The sequence below is a fragment of the Felis catus genome, chromosome A1 (assembly GCF_018350175.1).
Source record: "Felis catus isolate Fca126 chromosome A1, F.catus_Fca126_mat1.0, whole genome shotgun sequence".
In the NCBI taxonomy this organism is placed as follows: Eukaryota; Metazoa; Chordata; class Mammalia; order Carnivora; family Felidae; genus Felis; species Felis catus.
In genome coordinates this window covers 122518549-122541509 of record NC_058368.1, presented here as the reverse complement: position 1 = coordinate 122541509, position 22961 = coordinate 122518549, and the positions used below count along the sequence as shown (strand labels likewise).

Sequence of the window (22961 nt, the reverse complement as noted above, 5' to 3'; positions counted from 1 at the left end):
TGAAGGGGCACCTGGGTGGCTCAGTCTGTTAAGGACCTAACTCTTGATTTTAGCTGAGGTCACGATCTCAAGGTTTGTGACTTCAAGCCCTGTGTTGGGCTCTGTGCAGACCACGCAGAGCCTGCTTGGGATTCTCTCTCCCCCTCTCTCTCTGCCCCTCCCCAGATCGCACTCCCTCTTTCTCTCTCTCAAAATAAATAAACGTTAAAACAAAACAAAAAGACCAAGAGGATGTACACTTCTCTGATTAGAGATGGAAGGGCCTGTTTTTGTTATAGGCAAAGCCACTTCTTGGTAAATGATTTTGAGGTTGATGTGAAGCCTGGAAGAAAGAGAAAACAGTTTCCTTCTTTTGCATGGTTTTAGAAAACGCTAAGCTCTGTACTGTGGGTAAGTGGCTTATAGCCTTTCCCATCAGGACAGAGGCTTCCAGGGGCTGGGTGTGGGGAAGAACTAGGAGAAGAGGTGGCTCCGGGAAGAACGTCTGGTGGGGTAGCATGACCTTGTAACTCTAAGAACAGCAGTGCCTAATTTTCACTGTCCAGTTATAAAGTTTTCTTTCCTTCCAGTATCCCGATGCTCTTATTTATTGAATCTATACTGTATTAAGACTCTTTTAAGGCATTACCATGAAGACACTGGTGGGTAAGACCGGGTCTTCTCCCACAAGAAGAATTCATTTTAGTGGGATAGAAAAAGAAACACAAACACATAAATACTTATAAATTACGTTAATGTCATGAAGTGATTAGAAATAGGGGCTGAGAAAGAGAGCAGTTGTGAAGGACCTTATCTTCAGAAACCTCCTATGTGAAGAGCTGAGAGTAGAGCATTGAAGGAAAAGGGAAGAGCAAGGGTCCTAAAGAAGGACAAAACCAGTAGTTATTGAGGGTCAGATACCTATAGGATCTTTGTGGTTAGAGGGTTTTGAGCGAAGACAAGAATGACATAGTACAAGGATGGATGGAAAGGTAGACATACCGGGTAGAACGTGTGAGGCACGGTCAAAGGTTATTCACAAACTGCTGCCATCACTGAAACTTTAAAATACTTGTAATAGATACGTTCTCTTGGTCTTGGCTACATTTGGCGGCCTGTTCACAGAGAAGCCTGTACAGGCAAGCTCTACAGGTGCATAGGCAGGAGCAAGTCTGGAGAAGCTAGTTGGTTATGATGTGAAGAACAGATCATTAGGAGGAAGGTGTGGCGAAGCAACAAGTAAGATGAATCTGTGACAGAGCTGAACATTCCTTGGAGGGCTGCAGAAAATATTTGCAGGTGGGCGTTTGGCAAGAGGCCCATTCTGTGAACAGAAAGGATGTGGACTTTGGTAGATTGGCTGTTACAGGATATAGTGGCCCTGGATGACTGGAGACATTAAGGACATTAAGAATATTTATTTGTTTGCAGAGCTACCTTCGAGGACAGGGATGTCATTGAATGCAGGGATTCTGTCTCATTCATATAATCTTCAGTGCAATGGGCCTGGCAGATAATATATACTCAACAAAAGCAGCCTAAATGAATGGATGGATGAAAGGATGGATGACCATTAGCTGAGTGGTGGGTAGACAGGGGGAAGAATGGATGGGTATATGGATAGATGGATGACCATTAGATGCAAAGGGAATGTTTACTACTTCACCATCATTATAATACACAGAACCACATGTGAGTCTCAAATTCTCCCTGAGTCCCTGCAAGTGACTGCATTGAAATCTGAGCTCCAACTAACAGAAAATAATATAGTCACAAAACAATTTTAACACAGCCTGAAATCCAGCCATAGCATCCATAAGAATTCAATATTTTCTGTGAATAGACACTCTTCACTTCTGCTTGGCCGGATATAATGAAATTTTGCTTGTGACAAAGAACAGGCACCACCTCTAAGGTTGGAGGGGGGCCCCAAACAGCCACGTGTGTACTTTAGAACCAGCCCCTTGCCTGTAATTTTAGGAGGAGTCACCTCATTGAGGCTTGGCCGCTTGGAGGCTCCCCAGGAAATTGTAAAATTTGAAATGAGAGTTTGAAGAGGTCAATGACCGAATACAGTTAATGACAGACCTAGAGAATCTGCAGTGAAACATCGCTGCTTGGCTTGGGTCCCCACAGCTGCCCCTGCCTGCCATTTCAGAAGGCCCGGGGCTCAGTGACTCTGTGCATTCACAAAGCAGAAACGGGGCGTGTTGAGGGGACCTCCCACCAGAAGCTCTCCCACAAACCATGGCCATCAGGAAGAGTCCCATGACTCTGAGTCTGGCGGGGACCTGCTTACCTGAGAGGATTCACATTTCCTCATCTCCTTCTCCTTCTTTGCCAGGCGCTTCTTTTTCTTGTGAAGAGGTTTGGACTCCAAAATCATTTCTTCAAGTTCAAAGGTGGGGTCGCAATTCAGCCTGCCTTTCTGCAAGAAAGACAAGTTGGCTCACTCCTTTGATTCCGTATCAGTCTACAAATACACCACGACAAATGGCAAGAATAACACCTAGTTTTGATGGAGCCGTCCAAGAATAAGGAGCTGTGATTCCTCCTTGGTTTCAGATAATTTATTGCCAGCATTGTTTTTCATACTCTTTTTTGATTTTCTATTTTGTATATTTTCTAAACTCCCCATGAGCCCTCAGTGAGTGAGAAAGGAGATCAAATAATAGTTATCTTCCTAAAGTTTGAGCTTGTAAATTAGGCTTGTCAGTGTGTTCTAATGATCACATAGATCAGAATCACCTGAGTTGTTTGCCCAACTTCTCATTTCCCCAGCCAGACCTCCAGAGTCATCGTTTCTGAACATGAGGCTGAGGAAAGTACATTTTTAACAACCTCCCCAGGTGATTCAGATTGACAATAAAGTCAGAGAATCATATGTAGAACCCCTCCCGAGGCAGCATCAATGGCTAATTGCTGTGGTGTGGCGTGTAGGAGGAAGAACGGAAGCAACAGGAGATGGGTCTAGATCTCCATGGTGTCATGCGTCCATCAGCCAAGGTACACCTGCCCCTACCAGATTCTGCACCGTGGCCAATTGAGATCTAGACCTACCCTCTTGTTCCATGAGGTAGCAACTCCTCGCCCCAGAACTCCACCACACTGCCCACTCGTGTCGCCCACCTTGCACCTTCAGCCGACCCACCCATCCATGCCTCTATTTGCACATGAAAGATCACACCCCCACAAGCCCACAGCTTGCGCCTCCCTTGGGCTGAACAGAAAACTCTGAACTGTCTCAACTGTCCCCTTTAGGAGTTCATTATCCTGCTGATCTACCTGATACTGAATGTGTAGAATTAGACTAGAAGGGGGAAGCTAGAGGCCTCATGTGGGCCCTGTGGCCGAAGCTTCTGGACTCCAGCTTTACCAGCAGTCTGCAGAAGGCCACAGATGTCCCTCAGCCAGGTAGTCATCCAGTGGGAATTATTTCCCTTTGGCTATTGGTGCTTACAAGTATGGCTCTGTGGCAGAGAACCACCTAAGGAAGAGGGGTGAATGGTAAAAATAAATCCAACATTTTCAATGCTGTGACTCACAGAACTCCATGGACACAAATTTCTATATCTTTGAAATCAGAGAAAACACTTTCCTCAACGAGAAAATTCCTGGGAATGACTATTTGGAGGACTAGAGCTTCCTTCCAGTAGAAGCATGCTACAAAAAATGGTTAGGAGCTGGGACTCCAGACACAGATAGACCTGGGTTAGAATCCCACTTGGCCACTTGCTAGCCACATGAACTTTTGGTGGCCCATTTACCATCTTCTCATCTGGAAGACAGGAGTGGGGCTGTCTTCGGACACCAGTGAGGTTATCTAATGAGACTCTGTGTGTAACTGAATGAGAGTTGTGATGGGTTGGTTAGGATTGACTCACATTAGGAATAAAACCTGGAATAAGCCTCTTCTGCAAAACTGCATCCCAGTTCATGTCATTCATATATGGGAAGTTCTGAACGTCGGACAAGTGAGAGAATCGTTGGTCTGGATTCAGCTCAAGTAGCTGCCAACGGAATACAAATATCAAGATCATCATGAAAGTCAAAGTGGGGCAAAAAATCATACAAATTCCTTCTAAAAAAGGTTTCAGGTGTAGAACTGAAGGAAACAAGGCAGCGTCCCCCTTCAAATAGTATAGGTAATACATACATAAATAATGCGATAATGCATGAATAGAATAAGCTATAGGTTGGTTTTTGCAGTGTGGTGAGTGAAAATAGACTGTCTTACTGAGTCAATTATACCTTTGATTCCTGACTCCCCTACTTTATTTATTTATTTAAAAAAATTTTTTTTACATTTATTTATTTTTGAGAAACAGAGACAAAGCATGAGTGGGGGAGGGGCAGAGAGAGAGGGAGACACAGAATCTGAAGCAGGCTCCAAGCTGTCAGCACAGAGCCCGACGTGGGGCTCGAACCCACAAACTGTGAGTTCATGACCTGAGCCCAAGTCGGGAGTTCAACTGACTGAGCCACCCAGGTGCCCCTGACTCCCCTACTTTATTAACTATGGTCAAGTTTGTCCTCTCAATCTTCATTTAGTGTATATTGAAGGGGATAATTGTCTATTTCATAAGGTTGTAGCTAGGATTAAATGAACCATGTACACAAAGTACCTAAGAGAAGGTCTGTTCTTATTAGGTGGTGAATGCTCATGCATTTCTATAAATGAAATTCATTTCCTACTAAAAGTTTTAAATGTTCATATTGCTAATTCATCATCAAATAATTAATAATTATTAATAATTAGTAGCGATTATTATTGCTATTAATATTATAGCAACTGTTAATATTAATACTTAATAAAAATATACTGGGTGTGACAAAGATGCAACCAAGGTTACTGTTTACAATTTTGGGTTTTACTAACAGGGATTAAAGATTTTCCCCTCACATAACCACTTAGAGCCAGTATCACATCAGTCCTGTGCCCAAATGGGAAATGTCAGTTCTCCTTGAGAACATTCCTGGAGACTATAGCTGTGGATCATCAGGGTGTAATTGTGGGGTGAGGAGGGCTCTCTTGGAACTGAGGAAAATCTGATAATGGAAAATGCCCCCACTATTCTTGACATTATCAATATCCCTATTCCAAAACAGGGAAGTTGACCCCAAAGACAAGAAGTACAAGTATGAATCTTCGGCCCTCAAAGCTCTTGTCCTTAACTGGCCATGACTTGTGTAATTTTCCCTCTTTGAAGAAAACCAAGCGCATCCTCTGGGGCTCCTCATTCTTTGTTCCATATAATCATTCAATACATACGACTTAGCTGCTGCTACAATTGCTACTAATCTTTTCCGTGAACATGGAAAATCTGACGGACACTACGGACCTCATTTATTCAAGTACCAGATTTTCCCACCTGTCAGACTCTGTGCTAGATGCCGAGGATAACATGGTGAAGAAGCCCGACATGCTGCCTTCTCATGTGGCTTAGAGGACAATAATCATTAACCCAAGAATCACACACATGCAATGCATAGTTTCAAATTAAAAACAATGATATGAAGGAAAGACAATGCTATGTGAGCTTATAACAGAGGAAAGCTGCTTGAGGAAGTGATATTTAAGCTGAAGTCTAAAGCTGTGCTTCTTAAACTGTATAGAAGGGCCAATTATTTCTGTTTGTTTTAATTTCCAGTCCAGTGAGATCCATACATGGTCTTACTGTGCACGGCTAATATGCAGAGTTACACCATGCACAAGTTGTGACTTGTGTTACACCCTGTTCAACGAGATGAGTCCACTGACCATGTACTCAGAGGCATCAGCAGTATCAAACTGATACAACAATCTCTAAAGGCTTCTCTCAATTTCTGGACTTCCTGTGGACCAGTAGGAAGCAATGCATGAGCTTGAACCAGTCAATGAATCCCAGTGAGTAGCACTGATTTTTATAAAGGAGGGAGCTGGTAGTCCTGGGGATGGGAGCACTGTTCCAGGCAGAGGGACTAGCAAATGCAAAGGTCTGGTGGTGAGAAATTGGCAGATGCTGGTGAGGAGGGGGAGAAAAAGGAGAAGAGAAAAAGAAGGCTGAAGCAGTTTATGTGTAGTCAAAAGGGGAATAAAAGTCCAAAATAAGGCTTGAGTGGCTTAAAGGCTTTAGAACCTTTATACCATACCAACAATTCTGATCTTTTTTCTGAGAACAATGAGAAGACAATTAATTTTGCTTTGAACAGATCGTTATGGGGCAGTGGGGAGAACAGACTGGAGTGTGCAAAAGTGTACAGGACAAACCAGTTATAAGGCAGGACGTGATGGCAGTAGGACTGGGGGGATAGCAGTAGAGATAAAGAGAAGTGACAGATTCAAGAGATATTTACGAAATCAGATTACAGAACTTAGCGATGAATTGGAAACGGGGGAGATGAGAAGGACCATTTCTCGTTTCTGGCTTCCATAACTGGATGGATGCAGAGGCCAGTCACCGAGAAAGGAAACATCACACAAAGTCCAGGAGACAGAGGTCAGGGACTTCATCTTGGACATAGTTGAGTTTGAGATGGCTGAGCAAGAGGACACCTGTGTTGCCTTCATGAAACCGTGTGTTTGAAAGCTGTTCGGTGCAAAGCCCACTCTAGAAATGTACATTGTCATGACCGCCTCCAGTATTGCAGACTGACTTCTTCCCTCCAACCAGAAAGCATGCTTCTTTTTACCACTTCCTTTTGTCATGCTGTCCTCCTTCTTACCTTCTTAAGTAGTGACACCATTTCCTGTGACCAGGCAGAAGGGTAAGTCACAATAGCCGTCTCAAACATGTGCGCGATTTCCTTGCTGGACGCACCGGAGCGAATATGGTATGGTCTCTTGGGGGAGAGAAGCAGTAAGAGTCTTCATTTTTATAGGGAAAGAAAAAACGTTGCTTTGCAAATGTTTCTGAGCTAAATTTTCAAGGACTAAAATCTCAGTATCATTTTCTAATCCCTTCCAGCTGATTGTTGTTTTCATATGCAAATGTGATCTGTTGCCAGCTCTCTTAAAAAAAAAAAAGACACCAGAAATCTATAGTTTCTTGTGAAATCTCAGAATTTTTAAAAGTAGCTAAGTCCATTGGGCCAAATGAAACATTTCTATACGCTAAATCCACCTCTGAGATACCAATTTGGGACTGTTTTGTAAGGTAACTTATACAAGTATTTACATAAAACATGGGACAAGTGTTCAGTAAATGGAACTTAAAAAAAATTGTCCCTTACATGTTGATTATAAGGAGATCCAGCATTTTACTCTGCATCTCCTTGCACTTGTTTGAATCAATAAGTTCAAGATAGAATGTTACCCACAGAGCTTCATCCTCCGTCCATAATGCTCTAAGTTGCTAGTTCCATGGAGAGGGGTAGGGAATTTTATGATAAGGCAAAGTACCTTCACTTCTGAGAGAACCAAGTTCTTCTATACATTTAACTTGGGGGAAAAGAAATCAACAGTGGCTTTGTCATATTTTTCAAGGCTGTCCACTAGAGGGCAGTCTTTACCTATATTAATTTCTCTATTTCATAAACTAGATTTGTGGGATTTTATCTTTTATGCGAACTGTGAGCTGCTTAGGGCCAGAGATTATCCCATACTCATATGTGTGTCCATTGGACCTAACAGGTGCTCATTACATGTTTGTTGAATGGACAAAATTGCCATATTAGATTAACCAACAACGGGACAGTTAATATGGACATGTCTATTTATCAAGTGCCTGGCCCTTTCAAGATACTTAATAAGTGATTGTGGGCCTGTGAAACAAATTGGAAGAAATAGAAGTTTATTTTTTTCCTGTTATGAATCAGTATTTAAAGGTAATGTAATGGGGAGGGGGTGCCTAGGTGACTCAGTCAGTTGAGCATCCGACCCTTCATTTCGGCTTAGGTCATGATCCCAGGGTTGTAGGAGCGAGCCCCACATTGGGCTCTGCACAGAGCTATGGAGCCTGCTTAAGAAAGATTCTGTCTCTCTTTCCCCCTGTCTGCCCCTCCCCTTGCTCGTGTGCTCTTTCTTTCTCTCTCTCTCAAAAAAAGTAACATAATTATAGATGGCTAACAGACACATGAAAAGATACTCCATATCACTCATGATCAGGGAAACACAAATCAAAACTGCAATGAGATATACCTTCACACCAGTTAAAATGGCTAAAATTAACAACACAGGAAACAACAGGTGTTGGCAAGGATGCAGAGAAAGGGGAACCCTCTTACACTTTTGCTGGGAGTGGAAACTGGGGCAGCCACTCTGGAAAACAGTATGAAGGTTCCTCAAAAAGTTAAAAATAGAACTACCCTATGACTCAGCAATAGCACTATTAGGTATTTACCCCAAAGATACAAAAATACTAATTGGGAGGGATTCATGCATCCACATATTTATAGCAGCATTATCAACAATAGCCAAATTATGGAAACAGCCCAAATGTCCACAGACTGATGAATGGCTAAAGAAGTAGTATACACACACACATACACACACACACACACACACACACACACACACACACACACACAGAGGAATATTACTCAGCCATCAAAAAGAATGAAATCATGCCATTTGCAAAGATTTGGATGGAGCCAGAGAGTATCATGCTAAGTGAAATAAGTCAGAGAAAGACAAATACCATATGATTTCATTCATGTGGAATTTAAGAAACAAAACAAATGAAGATAATGGGTAAAAAAAGAATGGCAACAAACTCTCAACTACAGAAAACAAATTGGTGGTTACTGGAGGACAGGTGGGTGGGGAGATGGGTTAAATACGTGATGGATGTTAAGGAGTGCACTCGTGATGAGCACTGGGTGTTGTACACAAGTGGTGATTCACTAAATTCTATACCCGAAGCTAATATTATGCTGTATGTTAACTAACTGGAATTTAAATAAAAACTTGGCAGAAAAAAAAAGGTAATGTAATTCAGTGTTTGAGCTTTGAAGGCAAAAAGGAATTGAGTGCTAAATTAAGGCACTCGATTGGAGTTTCAATTCCTTCGTCTGTAAGATGAAGCTCCTTTATCTGTAAAATAAACCTCCACGTGAGATTGTTGGAAAAACTGAATCACAAAACATGGGTAAAATTCTCCACAAAGCAGCTAACACATATCACACACAATGCAGGAGAGAGATTTTCATCACTCTTGAACATGGGGTAACAAGGGTGGATACCAATGTCAATAGTGAACAGCAAGGTGAGTCATGGATAGAGGTGATGTGAAGAAAGGCTTAACTCTGCACATGGTATATCAACGTCAAGTTACTTGGGGAACCACAGACTGCTAGGAGTTGACCTCTAAAAAGGAGACTGGCCAGACTTTATTTCTTTTATCCAAGGTCTAAACATACACAGTCGTATGTATTTTCTTCCCACAAGGCTGGATAAAGGACTATAGGTAATTCATTTGTCTTGGTAACAATACAGTGGAAATAACCCATGGAACTCAATGTCAGAAAAGAAATGCTAGGTACCTGGTCACCATACTCAATGCTTATTGGCTGTTTGCTAGCCAAGGGCAATGTGGGTCACTACGTGTGACTCATTCCATGTACACCATTAAGAGCTGGGACACGTTCGGCACACTTCAGCTTCCAGGATTCTATGCATGTGCACATACATCTTTTCTTTTTTCTAATTTTCTTCATTTCTGCTTCTAAACTTACTGTTTCTCAGACAGCTAGAAACATAACATGATTTGATAAATGAATACATTAACTGATGAACGCCACAGGCAACTAACTGGTTTAAGTGGGCTTTTTTTCCATTTACTTTAGAAGGCCATGTGACTGAAGCTAGTATTAAAAAACATCCTCATGGTCTGTCCACTTATTAAAAATAGTCAATCATCATCTTTGCCTAAAAAATAACTTATTTTTCTAGTTCAAAAATTTAAAATCCATGTTAATTCATCAGCTACCAGAATTGTATATTTATTCATTTTCCAAATATGTATTGAATGCTCATGATGTTCCAGCACCTCTGTTGGGCACTGGGGATTCAATGAAGAATAAGACACATTATTTCTACATTGGTGAAGCCTATAGTCTATTTACAAAACCTGTAAATATTTATATTGACTGAACACCCCTAAATCAATGGAACATATACTATAAAGTAATACAGTATGCAATGACAGGATATATGAAATAATTCTTTGGCAGCATATAAAAGCAAGAATATGAAGAATGCATAAGGTGGCAACGGTAAAACATTACATGGGAGAAAATGAGGTGTGATTATAGTCATATTTCAGGAGTACAAAAGCAATAGAGTTAGTTGCAGCTAAGGATGTACAATCAGTGTAAAACTGTGTGTGCACCCATCAGAACCTAACAAGGATAACACAAAGGCAGAAAAGGCAGACCAAGCAGGTTAATAGTTAAGAGACCCACCCATTCACCAAGACTGCAATGAAGTTCAGAAACCACGGAGATGTCAAGCATATCTTTGAGGCATGTGTCTTTCTGTAAGTGAGAATTTGTAAATGTAGACAAATCATTGTTTAGCACCCTTCCTCTGTGGCTTAGTTGTGTTGATGGTTGCAATTAAATGTGATTAGCTGCATTTTGAAACATAATTACCTGTAGCCTACATGGCGATTCTTTCTGAGAATGCGGCAAGATTGATATGTAGTGGCTTATTCCCCCATTCATTCAATACACACTTGTTATGTATCATCTAAAGTTAAATACTGGGAATAATACTAAACTGTATAAGGTACATGTTTCACCTTTCATGAATTTGTAATCTAATAATATAGAAGAGATGAAAACATAAAAATAGATAGGCCTTGAAAAACTCACCAGAGCAATACTTGACAGAGTGGATTTAAATTCAACAATCTAATAGTAACTTTCCTTCAACTTTCCAAAACAAAAGAAAGGAAGAAAGGAAGAAAGAAAGAAAAGAAAAGAGAAGAGAAAAGAAAAGAAAAAAGAAAAGAGAAGAGAAGAGAAAAGAAAAGAAAAGAAAAGAAAAGAAAAGAAAAGAAAAGAAAAGAAAAGAAAAGTGAATCTGACAGCGTTAATACAGCACATCACAGGGAAGTACCACAGAGGTAATATGATATGGGAGGGAGGGAAAAAATATTCTCTTGGCAAAATTCTCTCTAGGCATTTTCTTAGTTTAAGGAAAGTCTTCTTTAAAAGGAAACACTCTCATTTTCCACTGAACTCAGAACCCAGGGGCCTGATGACAGAGAGGAACCAACAAGACAGGGCATGAATTGTGTTGTGTTAATAATTCACACTTGCCTTAGGGAAGCATGTCTATGTTAGAGTCCTGTACTGTCACACCAAATGATTTTCTTTAAACAAACAAATATATTTACACAAGCTATTTAGTGAGGTGCACTGATTTTCCCTCCCTGGCAGTTTATAATATCCATATTATTTCATTTTATCTGCGTTTAATACTAACTCACATGCTTGGCTCCATATGTGGGAGAGTGAATGTGCAGAAGTCCCAAGCATCACATGGCATAATGCTTTCAGCCTGCAAACAAACTGCTTGAGTTTAGCAAAAAAAAAAAAAAAAAAAAAAAATCCATTCTTCCATTCTAAAAAGGAAACTTGACGGAAAAGGAACCAAAGAAAACTGCGATTCTCCCATACCCGGCCTCTGAGGAGCTCATATGCCGTCACTCCCAGGGACCACCAGTCAACAGCAAAGGCATAGCCCGTTTCTCTTCTGGAGTTGAACATCTCAGGTGCTGAAAACACAGAGAAGTCAGGTCAGTTTTATTCCCTGATCCATTAACAGATCCCTTTTCCCAACATGTTCCTCCTAAGGCACATTACCAGGGTAAATAAAGGAATAAACACTGTTTGGATGTTTATCATCCACTGCTCGATTGCTCACAGCAGGCAAAAATGTCTAATTTCCTAGTCTCAGTAGACTAATTCATCAACCCACATACGGGCAAGCACAGACCTTGATGGGCAAATTCTGCTCTTGTTTATATCATATACCTATTAAAAATTGGATCCCATAAGGCCTCAAATGTTCAGATGATGCTAAAATTCAAACGGCCGAGAAGATGGTATTTGTTGTCTTGATTTGGAAGGTTGGTACTAAAGGATCTTTATTTGTATTACTTCTGCAAACGCACTTAGAATTTGGTGCACCATACGTCGGATTACCTCTGCATCTCAGAGTCGTTACAAGACACAAGGACGGCATTTACAGCCTGCTATTACAGGTGATGAGGGAGCGGGAGAGAGGGGGCTGACATTCTGGACGATGTAAGGTTTTTCATTAGGTGTGAAACTCACACTTAGTAACATGGTTGTTTGAAAGGACTCTTTCAACAACAAAGCAAAGCTACAGTCAATTTTGGCCCCCATTGGTGACCCCCTAGTTATGCATTCTCCCATCCAAGTACTAACCAGGCCCGACCCTGCTTAGCTTCCGAGATCAGACGAGATCGGGTGCATTCAGGGTGGTATGGCCGTAGACTAGTTAGTTATGCATTCTCTAAGCGCTTTGACACACTGTGGACCTTCTCCATACTCTTCCAGGAACACACCTAACTCGTGAGGGATGAGGCACAAAGCAAGAGTGGCTTGCTCACCGCTACATTTCTAGTGTCATATTGAACGTGGCATGCAGAGTCACTCAACAAAACGTGTTGAAAAAATAATAACGAGTCAAGTAAACAAGCAATGGTGGTAATTATTAGCTCTGGAGCCATGCTGTCTGGGTTCAAAACCTGCCTTTACCACTTGTTCTGACCTTGAACGAGTCAGCTGCCTGAACTTGAGAAATCCTCATCAGCAAGGTCAGAATAATAAGCAGGAGATCTTTCTAGAGGCGAGAGATTAAATGAGATGCCAAAATCTCAGTTCAGTGCCTGGCACCTAGAAAGTGCTCCAAACATCAGTGCCCGTTCTGGAGACGCAAACGTTCATAGGAATGGGGATTTTACTTGTCAAAAGCTATACACAGCTGACCCGAGCCTCTGGTAGTAAGGTGTTGCCTCTGGACAAAGGAAACCGGTGTTACATGGGGCCTGCACCGGGGCTGACCTACCCAGGTACTCAAGTCCCAAGCCAAATCCTGTGGACAGAATGTTGACGTCACGAGGCCCAGGACTGACCCTAATGGGAAGAGCTTGTGGTAGCAGAACTAGGCAGACCTCATTCCCTCGTACATTCATCTCCCACGCGTGAATGCATCCTTCCTGCAAGTCTTAGGTCTCCATGCAGTTCAGGAGACAATGACCCTGACCCCACAGTCTGCCCCCCACCCCCGCCCCCGCCCCCGGATGGAATGGGCTTTATTTTCCCTTTCCCTTATCAGTACCTCATAGTTGTCATGTCAGATACTCCCCTGGGTGACAAGCCACAGGCATCTCAGAGAAGTAGCAGAGAACTCTGAGGGATAAATAGGCCATTGTGCTAAGAGAATACCTAACATCTGGGTGTTTTCAACTTGGGAGTGTTACAAACAACGCTGCCATGAACATTCCTATACGTGTAAGACTCCTTAAAGTCCACACATCTGTAGGGTACATTCCTGCAGGGGGAGATGCTGGGGATAGGACGCGCATCTTCACATATTTAACCCGGTGGTAGTACCAATTAACACCGTGACCAGCAGTGTATGAGAGGGTTTTTGTTTTGTTTTGTTTTGTTTTGTTTTTTTCTCAGCGTCCTTACCCACACTTGGTGTTAGCTGACTTTTTGAATTCTGCTAGTCTATTAAGTGCGTACTGATCTTTCATTGTGGTTTAAATTGGCAACGTCCTGACTACTAACAAGCCTGAACACATTTTAATGTGTCTATTTGCTATCTGGATTTTCATTATTTGGTTTTCAGGTTTTAGAACACCTAGATATTAGATTCTCGGTCAAGAAATAAAGAAGAAGCAAGGGCCCAAAACCTAATCCATAAATGTAATGCAATAGAAATAATGAGTGAAACTTACAAAAGACAGTCTAAATTTCATCTACCAAAAAAATCTGTGAATAATAAAGGTTTTCTGAAAACAAAGACATAGACCTGCATCTCATGTATTCAATATTATTATAAAGCTACAATTAAGATTTGAAAACCACATAATGTAGACACTAGTATATAAGGATACTTAGTTCAAGATGAACATACTATAAATCAATATGAAAGGGTCTTATTTGATATGTTGTCTCAAAACAATTATTTAATGTAATGATCTAACAAAAACCAAAGTCAGATCCTTATGACACATCTCTAGTCAGGATTATATGTAACTGGAATAAGGAAAAATACAAGTGAATAAGTTAAAATATATAAATATATATAAATATAATATATATTTATATATAAATATATAATATATATTTAAATATATAAATATATAATATATATATAAATATATATAAATATATAAATATAAAGTGAATATAAATGAATAAGTGAAAATATAACAATAATAAAAATATTAGGTAATCATATCCAAAATCTGGAGGTAAGAAGGTCCCACTAAGAATAGCATCAAAGGTAAAAACTATAAAAAAGACCAATGGTATGATGATATTAGAAAATAGTTCTTTATATGAAAAATGTCATAATAATAATAGTAAATGGAAAATTAGGATATCATATTTATAACACATGGGATACCCTGTAATATTCTGAACATATAAGGGGCTAGAATTGTTATATAATTAATAACATATTTTATATAATTAATAAGAAATATCAGGATAGGATAAACATATTAACACCCTAATAGAAAATGAGCAAAGAGCATGCACAGACAATTTATAGAATAAGTCAGAGAAGTGTAGTATCAGTATCATAATGAGGGATCATTTTAAATCATCTTTTCAGGAAGATTAAAGATATTCATTGTTCAGCCCTGCTGAAAATGCAGGGAAGTGAATATCCTCAGACACTTCCAGAATGAATGAACAGAAATCAGTGTAAATTTTCAGGAGGAAACACATTAACACATAAATAAATATCCAGTGACCAGGAATTCTTTGAGTGGTAATTTATCATAAAGATAAACAAACTACAGGACCTATTTCTGCTAATAGGAGTTTTATTACAAATTTACTTGTATTTTTTAAATTTAAATTTTAGTTAGCATACAGTGCAATATTGGTTTTAGGTTTACATTCAACACCAAGTGCTTATCACAACAAGTGTCTTCATTAATGCCCATCCACCATCTAGCCCCTCCCTCACCCGCCTCCCTCCATTAATCCTCAGTTTGTTCTGTATCTTTAAGAGTCACTTCTGGTTTGTTTCCCTCTCTCTCCTCCTGCCTCCATTCCCGTATGTTCATCTGTTTTGTTTCTTAAATTCCATATATGAGTGAAAGAATATGTATTTGTCTTATTCTGACTGACTCATTTCACTTAGCATAATACCCTCTAGCTCCATCCATGTCATTGCAAATTACAAGATTTCATTCTTTTTGATGGCTAAGTAATATTCCATTGTATATGTATACCACATCTTCTTTATTCATCTATCAGTCGATGGACATCTGGGCTCTCTCAAATAGTTTGGGCTCTCTCCATAGCTTGGCTATTATTGATAATGACAATGTACCCTTTTGAATCTGTAGTTTTGTATCCTTTGTGTAAATACCTAATAGTGCAATTGCTGAATCATAGGGTAGTTCTATTTTTAACTTTTTTGAGGAACCTCCATAATGTTTTCCAGAGTGGCTGCACCAGTTTGCATTCCCACCAACAGTACAAGAGGGTTCCCCTTTCTCTACATCCTTGCCAACACCTATTGTCTCTTGTGTTAATTTTAGCCATTCTGACAGGTGTGAGGTGGTATCTCATTGTGGTTTTAATTTGTATTTCCTTGATAATGATTGGTGTTGAGCATTTTTTCATGTGTCTGTTAGCCATCTGGATGCCTTCTTTGGAAAAGTGTCTATTCATGTCTTCTGCCCATTTCTTACCTGGGTTGTTTGTGTTTTGGGTGTTGAGTTTGAGAAATTCTTTATAGATTTTGGATACTAACCCTTTATCAGATGAATGAAACTGGACCACTTTCTTACACCATACACCAAATCATGAAAATAAATTCAAGTGGATGAAAGACCTACATGTGAGACAGGAAACCACCAAAATCCTAGAGAAGAACACAGACAGCAACCTCTTTGACCTCTGCTGGAGCAACTTACTAGGCATGTTATTGAAGGCAAGGGAACAAAAGCAAACATGAACTATTGTGACTTTATCAAGATAAAAAGCTTCTGCATAGTGAAGGAACAAATCAACAAAACTATGGAATGAGAGAAGATATTTACAAACGACATATCTGATAAAGGGTCAGTATTCATATTTCAAAATAAAAAACAACCCAACATTCAATAACGAGGAATTGGTTAAATATGATGCAGCCCTCTAATTCTGAAGCACATGATCATTAAAAATGATAGTTATATATACACGGGCATGGGAGAATAAGCAGTATCATTCGTGAAGACCAGGTTCTGGAGTTGGAGAGAAACAAGTTGCATTTCTGGCTGAGGCAGGTTTATAGAATGGAGGCAGAGAGGTTGCACAGCATAGTAGAGTTGAGACTCTGAGCCTTACAGTTGTATCCCTAACTCCACCTTGAGAAAGTGCTTAATTTCTCAGCTTGCATGTTTCAAGTGGAAACAACCGGAGTATTGACCTCATGGAAGTTTAAACAATGTAATACACACACTTGGAACAGTGCTTGGTACACAGGAAGACCTCAGTTAATGTCAGATATTGTATCTTAATCATCCTCACCATCATTATCACCATCAGTGCCATGGCTCAAGATTTGTTAGACATGGGTTTAGCTTCATTAACTTTGTTACTTAATGTGTGATACATTCTTGTCACTTTCTCACCTGGCCTGATTTTTTTTTAATCTGTGGAATCAGAATAATAGTAAGCCTATTTCATAGGGTTGCTTTGAGAATGTAATGATACAATAAATGTTAAAACCTTAGCAAGTGCTTGGGCCATCATAAATGCTCATTTTGTCTATGGCTATCACATTATAAAGTGAAAATTTAGGGTACAAAATTCAGTATGATCCAACTTTTAATAAAGAAAAACGTGTGTGTGTGTGTGTGTGTGTGTGTGTGTGTGTGTGTGTGTGTGTACACAGATAAAAAGGTCTGGAAGGAAAGCATAAATATCTACAAGTAGATGGATTAATTTAACTGCCTTCTGCTTATCAGCATTTTACACATTTGCCATAGTGAATTTGCTTTGTTTTTAACTGGAAAGAGAAGAATGTTTTAATTGGTTAAGCTGTAAGTGATCTGGGTTATATTCACACAGAGGTAGGAGTGAGGGTGAGTAAGGAGGGAAGGGAACAAGAAGCTAAAAGATTCTGAAGGGAAGGTGGTTCAGAACTGTCCGACTGTTCATCCTCGCCTTTCCAGAGCCAGGAAACTGCTGTATCCAGTAAGATGCCCAGCATCTCTTCCTAGTAGATGTCATATATTCCTATAATCATCAGTATTTCATCCTAGTTTTCTTTCTTTCTCCTTAGAATATTTTTTCTTTCTATAACTGCTAATTAGTACTATAAACGGGTACAATTTACTCCCCTTTGTGCTCCCACAGGAGCACTATAAAATGAGTACTCGTGTCTGTTACCAAATTATTTGGAACATAGTTTTCAAAAAGACAAAGCAGACTTCTACCTATGACACCTCTTAGAAGGACTCTTACCCCAAAATCAAAGGAAGGTCAACCTTTGGATAAAGAGTTAAGGGATGACAGATCCTCATTTTTTTTAATGTTTTATTCTTTTTTTTATTGTTTATTTTATTTTTGAGAGAGAGAGAGAGACAAAGCATGAAAGGGGGAGGGCAGAGAGAGAGGGAGACACAGAATCTGAAGCAGGCTTCAGGCTCTGAGCTGTCAGCACAGAACCCGACTCAGGGTTCAAACTCAAGAACCCTGAGATCAGGGATATCTGACTTCAGCTGAAGTTGGACACTTAACCGACTGAGCCACCCAAGCATCCCTAAATGTTTTATTTATTCTTGAGACAGAGAGAGATAGAGCATGAGCAGGGAAGAGGCAGAGCAAGAGAGGGGCACAGAATCCCAAGCAGGCTCCAGGCTCTGAGCTATCAGCACAGAGTCCGCTGTGGGGCTCGAATTCACAAGGTGTGAGATCATGACCTGAGCTGAAGTCAGACGCTTAACTGACTGAGCCACCCAGGCGCCCCAACAGATTCTCATTTTTAATGATACAGGAAACACTTCTACGAGTCTGGCTTCCCTAAATTGACTTACAACCTTTTAAGGACCACAATTTCTAAAAATAATGTCTCCCTTTATCTCTCTCTCTCAGGGAGAAGCTCGACTTTCTAAAGTCAGACAGAGCTTACTTTAAGTGTAGGCTTTTTTTTTTTTTTTAATGATTAGCCATGTGATATTGGGCAAATTACTTAGCTTCTTATTTCCTCATTGTAAAATGGTGATAATTATAGTCTGCCTCATAGAGTCATCAAGAAAAAATAAATGAGTAAATGAATGTTAAACGTTTAACACATTGTCTGGCCCATAGAAAGCTTTCAATAAATATTAGTAGTTGTTAATTATAAGGGTGAAGGTGGAGAGGCGTAGAGAACCTTGAATGCATTCCAATTTCCTAGCTCTGGGTTGTAAAAGGACTCGAAATGCCAAATTTGAGGAGAATTAAATTATACGGATATTGTATTTAAAATCACTGGGGAGAGAAATGAAGGGTAGCCTCCCTTTACTCCTCTCACCATGGAAACCAGGCCTAGAAAACCCAGATGCACATTCTGATTTGGCTCCAAGAAAATAGCCCTTAATATGGAAACCCAGGAAACCTGCAGAATAAATTCATCAGACGAGCAGGCTCAGATATTCCCTTTTATCATCTGAGTACTGTGGGTTTTAAGCAGAAAATAGGCTGAATTATATGTGTCCATTATTTTAGAAGTGACAAAGGAGATTTATTCCCCCCACTGGTAATAGGAAGCCAGGACATTTCTAGTTGTTCAAATATCATCTAAAAGAAGACTCATTTTTTCCCATAGAGGATTTCTTTCTCTTGGAAAGTGAGGTGGCCCTGCATGTGGGGGTTTTCTTTTCCTCTCTCTAGTTACATGAGGAAGAGAATGAGATATTAAAAGAAGTGGCTTTGCTCTTACCCTTGATTTCAAGTTCAGATTTTTTGCTCATAAATTACTCTGACCATATCTAGTCAGTACAGTTCGTTCTACCTCCTAATTCCACTGGTTTAACCAGGGGCATCATCTGTTCTAAGCATCTCAACTAATTAGGGTAGAAGCATAAATAGTGTTTATCCTTTTATCAGTTGCCAAGAACTATGCAGTGTCTATCTTCCCATTTTTGTTGGGTAGGGGGCTCCCTCAAAGATAGTGCAGTCTGTGGCTTAAAACATTTAAATTCTGTTTGCTTATTAAAACATCTACTTCAGATACTTTAAAATGCCGTCCTACGAATTTAAAGACTAATGTATCTGATCCAGAGCCTCCCCATGTCACGCAGCTGGATTCAGCCATCCTGATGTGGAGACAGCCAATCTGTCTCTCATATCCCTTCTCCCTTTTCCCAGAAAGTACCATTTATTTTAGGACATGGAAGAAGGATACTGGAGGCACAGCAATCCTAACACAAATGCTGTGTCCCTGCCCCAGGGTGATCTCTCTTTAGTTGCTTCTAGTAGCCGACCTGGCTCACGATCCGTGACAGAGCCTCTCAAGTCTGGCTACACGGCAGCATTACCTGAAGAGCTTTTAAATGACCCTACCCTTGGGTGTCACCTCCAAGATTCTGGTATAGTTGAGCACTACTAGAACTGGTGGTGTTTCTAGTAAGCCACGCTGACCGGAACCTCCCTCCCTCCAGTCTACTGGATCCCATCCTGTGGCTAATCCATATCCCTCACCCCAACACACACTCACACACTGCTACCTATCTGTCTCCTGATGTTATGGTCCCCAGGAAGACTGAACTCCAAACTTATCAACCCTCCAGGGATAGCTCAGGCTCCATTAGTACCAGGAACAGTCAGCAAGTGCAGTGATGAACCAGACATTGACTAAGACTGGAAAACCAGGTCACTATTCTCACAGCTGCACACAGACGTTACCGACAATTCTCTTGAGGTCTGTCTCACCTGTCTTGGGAATAGTGGGAAGAAGGGAAAAGTCCCTCTTGCTGAACACTTTTGGGGAAAGGGCCATAGTTCTGTCTTTACATCTCTGGGGGTGGAGGGGAGAGACAGGGCTAATTCAGCCAGATTGGTGTCTACACACAGATGCCATCTCCAACAACAGCACTTACAATGTGCAGTAATTTGTGAGTGTTAACATAATTAAATGTGAGACCTTGTTGACAATTTTGGCACCTAACCTTAGCCTTTTAGTCTCCCTCTGGGTATATTTTGAATCTTCAGGAAAAATCCAGTTCTCCATCTTTCAAAAGGAGAACTCATGGGTTTGTCGTGGTGTTAAAACTAAAAGCAAAATAGCAAGTGGGAGGCACTGTGTGAACTTTACAGCCCTATGTATGTAATGTAGGGATATGCAAATGACGGGTAGAGTAATACTTACGTCACTTATTACCATCTGATTTGTTACTGCATTTAACTTCTATTTGATTCTATTTGTTGAAACTCTTCTCACTAGAAAGTAAGCTCTATGAGCTGGAGATCTTGTGTGTTTTGCTCATTGCAGAGTCACCTGTACCTGATACCCTGCTAAGCACATAGAGGCAATTAGTAGACATTTATTCAATCCACTACTATTCTTTGTTAGGAAGTGGGTAGAAGCTGTCCTAAATAACTCATAAAACAGTCTTTCGAAGTGTCATCACTGGCCCTCCCGAATCAAGATCAGATTGGGTGCTTGCTAAATGGAAAATCCTGAGGCTCATCTCCGACCTGGGAAATCAGAAGCTTCCCCGGTAAAGTCAGAGAGGTACTTGGCATTTCCAGCTGCAAATGCCTACGGATTATTGGACCCGGACTAAATGTCTACCAAATTTAAAACAAAAGCCTTGCTCTTTAACCCCGCCACTCGCGAAGCCCATACCCATGTAAGGCTTGGTGCCCGCCACGGTGGTGAGCCGCGTCTCCCTGGGCAGCATCGCCGCGATGTTGAAGTCTGTGATGTGCACGTGTCCTGGCGAGACAAAAGCACCACACAGAATGTTAAGTCCCATTCAACTCAGTGCCGCAACCACGCTTCTCCCTGAGAGCCTCTGGAAGCTTGGTCTGTCAGTTCTTACACGCCTGTTGCCATTGGGTACAGGCAGTAGTGGCACAATTATTCTGTCCTCAAGACCAGCAGGGTCTTCAGCCAGCAACTCTCCGGCGGCCAGAACACATAAGCCAAACTGAGGATCTGATGGTAGTCTGCAGCTCAATCTCTCTACCCTAGGTGTTTAAGAGCTCACACTCTGGTAGTCCCACTTACAACGTTTTGTTGGCAACGTTTTAAGTTGGTATCACCTGAGAGCATCAAGAGGGAGGCAGCCAAAAGCTATTCTAAGTATCGAATTTCCAAGCATTTTCCAAGTGTCTCCTATGGGATTTTTTTTTCCAGAGCTAAATATCGTCACTATAAAGCTGACGCGAACATGGACACATGTATTTATTTATTTATTTTTGCCAAGAAAGAGTCCTTTTCCCTCCTCATTTTTCTGAAATATTATTAGCATTTTTGTGTGATAGTTTAGGTTGTCCTCTCTCCGCTCCCAACAAAATGTTTGGGGGCGAAGGCAGGGGCAAAAAAAGCCAAGTTTTATTCATAAAGAGGCTGTATCATGAGCCCTAGGCTGGGAGCCAAGAGACCTGATTTCTGCCCTGAACTCTGCCCTTAATACATGAAAGACTCCCGAGTCCCTTCCCTATGCTGAACTCGAGTTTCTTTTTGAAAAACAAAAGAAAAGAGAAGGAAAAAGAAAAGAAAAGAAAAAGAAAAGAAAAAAGAAAAGAGTGGACTAATCATCTCTAGAGTCTCTCCCAGCTCTGACACTCATGGCCACAGAGTGGGAGTCTAACACTTCATCCCTGCCATCAGCACACTCTGCAGAGAGTGTTAGGGTCCCTGCATTTCCAGCTGCAAGGAGGAAGAGGGCAGTAGCAGAAGCTCAGGCCAATAAGCCCGTTATGTTAGCTGTTGGCACAAAATTCACATGCTTTTGGAGGACCTTGAAGTGTTGGCATTTCCATTTACATGCTCTGTGGTTGTGATGCGACCTGGCTGTAATCGGAGAAGATGTCATCTGCTCCTGTTTCCACGACTCACGGTCCACACTCCCCACTGCCGAACTTCTCGATCTGCTCCCTCATAGCACCCAGCCTCTGCTAAAGACAAATCTCACTGCCTTTCTTGCTGGGGTTTTGTTTTGTGCAAAATGGTGTTTTGTGTCGCTTGTGTGATGACATTTTAATAAAGTAAGAATAGCATGTGTCTAGCTGAAAGTGAACGTATTCTTGCCTGAATAGTACCAACAGATGATTTTTTTAAATTTTTATTATTTTTGAGAGAGAGAATGTGAGTGCGGGAGGGTCAGAGAGAGGGGGACACAGAATCCACGGGAGGCTCCAGGCTGTCAGCACAGAACCTGACGTGGGGCTCGAGCTCAAGAACCAGGAGGTCATAACCTGAGCCAAAGTCACATGCCTAACCGACTGAGCCACCTAGGCACCCCTACTAACAAACAATTCTGGTAGGTCTTCTATCACTGCCTAAATTGTCTCTGTTTGGTTCTTTCTTTCTTCCCACGGGTCATGTGCACGGGGCTCATTGATCCAGATCAGGTCAGCCTGGAGACATGGTAGTTACGAGCTTGTTCTGTGGAGTCAGAATGCCTGGTTTCAAGTCCACGTTCTACCACTAACTAGCCGTATTACCTTAAAAAGGTGACACCTTCTCTGTAAAGCTGGAATGATAACAGGGATTTTCTCACGAGTGTACTGGGGAAATCAGATAAAATAATACTGGGGCAGACTTAGGCCAGCCAGCATTTGGGAAGAAGAAAGTG

The 22961-nt window shown here is 40.9% G+C and overlaps 1 protein-coding gene across 2 annotated transcripts in view; it reads right to left on the bottom strand.

Moving 5' to 3' along the window:
• STK32A (serine/threonine kinase 32A) overlaps window positions 1-22961 on the bottom strand; it is a 133952-nt gene that overhangs the window by 14531 nt on the left and 96460 nt on the right. For both annotated transcript variants that reach the window (XM_045060660.1, XM_006927743.5), the window contains exons 7-11: window positions 21005-21094; window positions 11584-11681; window positions 6685-6801; window positions 3864-3989; window positions 2279-2407 (exon numbers count right to left, since the gene is read on the bottom strand). In XM_045060660.1, coding sequence (XP_044916595.1) covers window positions 2279-2407; window positions 3864-3989; window positions 6685-6801; window positions 11584-11681; window positions 21005-21094 — 560 coding nt within the window. The remainder of the gene's footprint in view (window positions 1-2278; window positions 2408-3863; window positions 3990-6684; window positions 6802-11583; window positions 11682-21004; window positions 21095-22961) is intronic.